Source organism: Leguminivora glycinivorella, chromosome 8 (genome assembly GCF_023078275.1).
Source record: "Leguminivora glycinivorella isolate SPB_JAAS2020 chromosome 8, LegGlyc_1.1, whole genome shotgun sequence".
NCBI classification, from domain to species: Eukaryota; Metazoa; Arthropoda; class Insecta; order Lepidoptera; family Tortricidae; genus Leguminivora; species Leguminivora glycinivorella.
The window spans coordinates 14,423,846-14,430,929 of NC_062978.1; the positions used below are offsets into that span (position 1 = coordinate 14,423,846).

Sequence of the window (7,084 nt, forward strand, 5' to 3'; positions counted from 1 at the left end):
CACTTTGTTTCATTTTTCCCTTTTGTAAGTAGAATGGTGCACCCATACTGACTGTTATAAAACATTGTGTGGCAGGGACAGCGCGATGGCATTGACATTACGCTATCCTTGTCAGTGTTATCATCTCAGTGTGGGAGCACCATTAGAATGTGAATTTAACCCTTACATGCATGGTGATGTATATGCATCATATATTTTTGACTCTGACAAAATTCAAATTTGAATAAATCATTGTCAACGTCATGCATTTAAGTATGGAGATTGGGTTAACATATCATTGTCACGCAGCAGAGGCACAGATTAATAATAAGTTACTAAGCAGAGGTCTATGGAACTTCCCATATAATAAAATTTAACAATCGCTTTAACGGTGACAGAAGTTTGGTGCAACCGACCCTGTCTTTTGTTTTCAACGCCAACAACACCTAAAAGGAAAGAACCATAGGAGTTAGAGGACGTTGTCCTAGCTTGGCATTTAGTAAGGTCACTCGTTCGCTACTATTGCCCGGAACCTTCGTGTTGTTTATGTTATGACAAAACATTCCTAGGGAAAGGGACGTCTATGCAAAGATCCTTTTCTCAAACATGCAATAAAATATCGCTTTTTTGAGCGGAACAACTCGAGAGGCCTGAAAAGGGATTGCATACGACTTTTTCGTTTCGACAACATTATCATTTATACAGCTGGCTGGTTTGACAAAAAGCAGGTTTTGTTTTTAATGGTTGGTTAATTTCTTTAGAGCATTATTTTATTTCATTGCATGTTTAGAAAAACATTAATTAATATGCCTCGGCGTGAAAACGGATTCTCGGCCTTGTAAACCCACTTGGCCGGAAATCCTCCTTTTCCGGACCTCTGATGTAATGTTTAGCTATCCTAAAAGTTGACTGTCTTCACGCTCGACCGTTTGGAACTTGAGATATGAAGAAAAATTGCGTCAAACTCTCTAGTCAAAGGTCTGCGTCTCCTGCCATAGGAAATTTACTTGTATCTTTATTACGAGTAAGCCAACACAAACAACAAAATAGGATTATTCAATCAGTTTTCGAAAGTGGCAGATACTTTTCTAAGTTTTAATGCATTTGTTTTGATCGGTGCTATTACTGATGACTGTACCTCAGAATACAATTCAGTAAGTTCCAGAACAGTTCAAAATACAGAGGTTTCAACTATTCCAAATCGGCTAGTACAAGACAGGTAACTAATTGGAAAGAGAAGTCAGTCGCTTGTGCTCGACACGTTCTTGAATAATAAAAACAAATTCGTTTTTTATGGAATTTTATTGTATACTTAAATTACGCCGACAAGACGCAAGCGCCTCCAACCTCCTTGATCTTCTTTTCTGCCGTTTTCGAGAAGAACTTAGCCTTGACGATCACGGGCTGCTTGGGGAGCTTGCCTTTGCCGAGGAGCTTGTAGTAACCCTGTGACAAAAAAATTGAAAATGTTAGTTACTTCATTGAATAAAAGCTGCCTGCATGTGGATATAGAGATAGGGTCACTGACAAACCCTAGCAAAGTTGCGATGCCTGTATCCAGAGTAAAATGTGCAAGAGTATGTTGTATGTATAAACCACAGAGAACCTCCTATAGAGTAGCAGTCTTGTATATTTTGTTCGCGATACGAGTCACCAGTGCCAGGGGTGCGAGGAGCGGGCGGGGAATGTGTTAAGCGCGTTGTGATTGGCCGTTTCAAGGACGGCGGGCAGTCGCGCCAGATGAAAGGGACTGTCCCTTTACTGACGCGTAAGTGGCCAATGTAAGTTGACCTATGCCGGCTCTGAATAAATTATAAATATGACTTTTATGTGGAATGTAATGACGTCTGTTTTTAAATTTGAGCTTCTTGTTACCTTTCCACACCATTTCACACTACAGGTGGACATCTTTAAGACATCAAAATACCCTTTTTCAATTTTTTTACTGCGAAAAACACGCGCTGCTTTCGGGTCTGTTACTTGGTCGCTACTGATCGGGCACGGCGAGCGCCTGCGCTTATATCAGTGCAAATACTAGGAAGGCTGGCGACCGCGAGTCGTCTTGTAATGGATGTCTATAGGGGTTGGTCTGTGGTATAAACTCAGCATTCCATAACATACATCATAGCTAATTTAGGGTAAGTTCAGATCACAGATGTTCAACGCCCGTTAACAACTAAGCTGCATATAGCGTAATTCTGAAAGTCGTCTAATTACGAAAGTCGCACAAAAATCACCATTATATCCATCATATCAAGATTCTCCTTTCGGAATTATCGGAGCATTTAGGTCATTGGGAATTACCCTAATGCACCTTAAATAAGTTTATACTCAGGCCATACACATGCTAACGCGCGTGTCATCTGAACGCAAGGCATACACGACGCAACAGTGAGGGCAGTCACGATTTATAGCTGCTCCTCACATTTAGCTAACATACCAATTTGTTGAACTAAGCTATTTTTGTACAAAAAACCAACACCCAAAACAGTCTTGTTATTGTTTGTTTAGTATTTGCCTTTCTTAATTTAGAAGTGCCATAAAATTATATGATTAATATGAAGAGTCACACTAATTTCCATGCCACTTGTATGCAGTGTACACCCCTGCAAGCCTTAACTTAATGTATCAGTTATGTTATTTATTACAGGCATTATTATTGACAGGCTAGGAATAAGAAATATCATGATAATCTAACCACAAAATTAAAATTTTGAAAAAAAAACCCTCGACTGCAGCATAATGAAACGATCTTCATGAAACATGGCTAAGAACACTCCCGACTAACTCAGCTTTCAGACAAAAAAAAACAAATCTAAATCGGTTCATCCGTTCGGGAGCTACGATGCCACAGACAGACAGACACGTCAAACTTATAACACCCCGTTGTTTTTGCGTCGGGGGTTAAAACAAAGGAAATTTATACTCCTTTACACTCCAAATTTCATATCTGCTTGATAAGCAATATTATTATTATTATATATATATTATATAATTATTAATTGATTAATAATCAATTAACTTGTAGAAATAATTGAACTTTAATCTGTAAACAACTCAAATATAGCAGTTTTATGATATTATTGATGAATTATATTTTATCAAACAGCCTGTTTACTTTGTTTAAACAAAAGTTTGATTGGAGGGTTGGTAAGGTAACAGAAGTTTGCAAAAGGATGTCCAATTTAACAAGTCCTGGTTATGGCTATAGCCCCATTTGCCATCTGAATGTAAACATCCAGTTTTAGCAGTAAAGCCATCATCAAACCTCGCCCAAATATAAAATATTCTTGATGTACTTACAGCTTTGACAATGTTGATGACGGGCACTTTGCCGTCAGTGGCATTGGCGTACTTTAGTCGTGACTGCTCTGACACCAGGGTCCACAGCTTGTCCAGGTTAAGGACAGGGCAGAAGATCTTGTTCCGTCTAAGATGGTAGTTTCTCATGCCCAACTGGAAATAGAAATAAGTTTTTTAGAACAACCACAAGCCAAGATTATTTTATTTTAAGTGTTTTTATAAAACCACACAGACATTTAATTATGCAGAGTTTATTATAATCAATATTTTTAAATTAATTTTTCCTACTAAGACTTTTCAATTACAAAATAATGAACCCAAAATACTAGAATGATGGTCCAATTGCTTCAATGTCAATATAACTGCATAACAATACAATAATTATTAGGTACAGTCAACCAATTGGACATAGTTCTACAGTGGGTTCCTATTGGTTGACTGTACTTGATATTTTACATTTTTCAAAATATACTAGTTCTGATCCCTGCTTGATAGAGGACATAGAGGTGTAGGAGGATCTTTATACATTAATTGTGTGAGTTCTTACTTCTTAGATTTACATAAAATATATGCAAATAAAAAATGAAGTTGCTTGTGTACCCCCTAAAATTATCATAGCTTAAATAGGTTGAACACAGAAGACAAAACCAACAATTCACAAAAGCTACTTCCGTTAACAATATTAACATGCAAATTTGATGGTTAGAAACTAACTAACTACGCTACCCCTCAACCCGGGGCGCTACGGAAGACCAGCGCTGTGGTACTCATATCATAGCATATGCTGAGTGGCGTCCTTTTGTTGCCACTACACAGGCGCCAATGTTTCTTCCACAATCCCTGTTTATTTTTTTTTTGTTCTACTGATGCACCATCTATTTTTGCGTTTATCTTTGTGTAACTGGTTTTAGGTGTAATCAGTATCTAGTACCTTAAATGTTTAGAGAGTAAGTTGTTCTTGTAACGTAGGTTAAGGCGCCATATGTAGAATGGTTTATACAATAAATGATTTTTATCTTTATCTTTTTTTATCTTTATCTAACTATTGTGGCTCAATGATCCAAAGTGAATCTTGGCCTCCGAAACGAGAGATCGCCACCTGTCCCGATCCTGCGCAGCCTCTTGCCAGTCTCTGACTTGAAGCCGACGCAGATCCTCCACCACACTGTCCTCCCAGCGGTACCTGGGTCGACCCGCCGGGCGGCCACCAGCCGGTCGACCCAAGAACGCTCTCTTGACAGCCCGATCGTCTCCCATTCTGAGTAAGTGACCGAACCAGCGAAGTCTGTGGGCTTTCGTTTCGCCGATGATATTGGGTTCGGCCACTAACTCCTCGATCTCAGCATTTTTCCGGACCCTCCAGGTGCCATCGTCTCTCTGAATAGGTCCCAGGATCTTGCGAAAAATCTTTCTCTCCGCTACCAGGAGCTGACTTTCTTCTTTCAGTGTTAGTGACCAGGCCTCACAGCCATACATAAGGATAGGCCGTATGACGGTTTTATATAAGATAAGATAAGATAATCATTTATTTGTTTGCTACAATACACACCAAAGTTAAACAATTAAAACAACAATAAACACTAAAAAGTACTAACACTACAGAAAAAACAACAATAGCATAGATTAAAATATGGGTGGGTTTGCTGTGTGCGTTGCAGCAAAAACAAAAGGGTCCTGGCTCAGTTATATGCTCCACTCTTTCGGGCGAAGCAACTGGTAATTCTGCTAGAACCCAGGTCACTAACAGATCGTTGTACAAAAAAAAAATGTAAAAATATAAATTGCTAAAATTATATATCCGTAGCTTGGTATGTTTGCTGAGAAGCCTGGACACTAATACTTTATGAAGGGCTGCACTACACCGCAAGGAGTTTTGGATACGTATTTGGATTTCCTCCTCTCTGGTGTTAGTGTCAGTTACAGTGCATCCAAGGTACCGAAACTTGTCGACTCTATGATAGACGGTACCTCCTACATGAAGACTATCTCGCCGGATGCGTGTGTTCTTGTAGCGTTTCATGTGTAGGTATTCTGTCTTTTCCTGGTTGATCCTGAGACCTAATCTAGACGCCTCTTGTTCCAGGACACAGGCTGCCTCCGCTACTTGTTCACGGCTTTCCCCTAATAAAGCTAGGTCATCTGCGTACCCTACCACCTTGTGCTTACCGTTCAGCTCTACCCCAATATTCAAAGTCAGAACCTTCCGAACAACATGTTCTAGGGCTAGATTGAAGAGCACAGGTGATAGGGCATCCCCTTGCTTTAGGCCGGTCATAACCGTGAACTCTTCCGACAGTTCATTCCCTACTCTAACTCGCATTCTGCTTTCCCTGGTTGCAGCGGTGATTATGGCTACCAGTTTTTTGGGGATGTTAAAGTTGATCAGAATGGAGTATAGAGTACCTCTATCGATACTGTCGTAGGCCTTTGTGAAGTCCACAAACAATGAGTGCATGCTTTGTGCGTACTCCCATTTCTTCTGCATGAGTTGCTTGAGCAAGAAGATCTGATCCGTCGTGCTGCGGTTTCTTCGGAAACCACATTGATAGTCCCCTAGGATTCTTTCAGCGTGTGGCTCCAGCCTCTTTAGCAGCACGTTGGATAGAATTTTGTACGCCGTTGTAAGTAAAGCAATTCCTCGGTAATTTGCGCACTTCTTTTTTGAGCCTTTCTTGTGGACAGGACAGATAACACCCATGTTCCATTCTTGTGGCTGTTCCTCGAGCTCCCATATTTTTAGCAGAAGCTCGTAGATTTTCGATTGGACAGTGCCACCGCAGTTCTTCCAAATCTCGGATGGTAGCCCATCAATGCCGGGAGCTTTATTGTTTTTTAGACGCTTTATAGTAATTTGATGGTTAGGTATAACATAAAAAATAATCCAGAAATACTCCTCGCCGAGAATACTATTCGCCTGTATATTAACAAATTACCTAGTTGATATTAGGAAATATTTTACCTTGCCGAAGTATCCGGGGTGGTACTTGTCCATATTGATTCTGTGGTGGTGCTCACCACCGGCATTACCGCGACCTCCAGGGTGCTTGCGGTGTTTGCCTAGAATGGAGAAATTTTAACATATTACTCGTAGGGGTACCAGAAACAAACTAGTAAAGAAACGGCATTTTGAGGTTATCTTAGTGAAATATCTAAAGAATAACGAGTAGTAATTGTTAAATTAGAAGAATAACTCACCAATACGACCATGGCCATGGCTCACGTGTCCTCTCAACTTCCTAGTCTTCTTTTTGGAGGTGGCCTGCAGAATAAATCGTAGGTTATGGTAAACATCACTATAGAACCAAAATAATAATTACAACACCAAAAGATTCAGCTTATACACGAAATGCACTATGAAAAGAATGTACTTTTAACACGATTTCATTGATTTATTTGGATAAAACGTTCTGAAATAAACACCAACCATATTTTCGGCTTCAACGTCAAATTCACAAAAGAAAAAGAACGAAAGATGTTCCGATTTGACATATGTCAAATTTTGGAGTTGCCAGAATAAAAATATATATATTAATATTGGTAACAGACTATCGTGCCAGACAAGACTATAACAGTAACTTTAACATTTAAGCTAGGAACACACTACGCGGACGTCCGTCGTAAATCGACCGCGGACGGGAATCTGGACAATGGAAATACACATAACCGTGCAAACTATCGGTCGACGGACGCGGACGTGGCCTTGAGCGCACGGACGCTCGGGAGGACGCACGGACGGGAGCTTTGAAGTTTTGAAGCTCGGAACACACTACGCGGACGTCCGTCGTAAAACGACCGCGACCGC

The 7,084-nt window shown here is 40.2% G+C and overlaps 1 protein-coding gene across 1 annotated transcript; it reads right to left on the bottom strand.

Moving 5' to 3' along the window:
• Window positions 1-1,242: 1,242 nt before the first annotated feature.
• On the bottom strand, window positions 1,243-6,780 carry LOC125229183 (60S ribosomal protein L27a). The gene is made up of 5 exons (XM_048133976.1): window positions 6,707-6,780; window positions 6,478-6,541; window positions 6,242-6,339; window positions 3,283-3,435; window positions 1,243-1,425 (listed from the first exon to the last, which is right to left on the bottom strand). The coding sequence occupies exons 1-5, from the start codon at window positions 6,707-6,709 to the stop codon at window positions 1,297-1,299; spliced, it is 447 nt and encodes a 148-aa protein (XP_047989933.1). The 5' UTR covers window positions 6,710-6,780; the 3' UTR covers window positions 1,243-1,296.
• Between the last annotated feature and the right edge of the window lie 304 nt (window positions 6,781-7,084).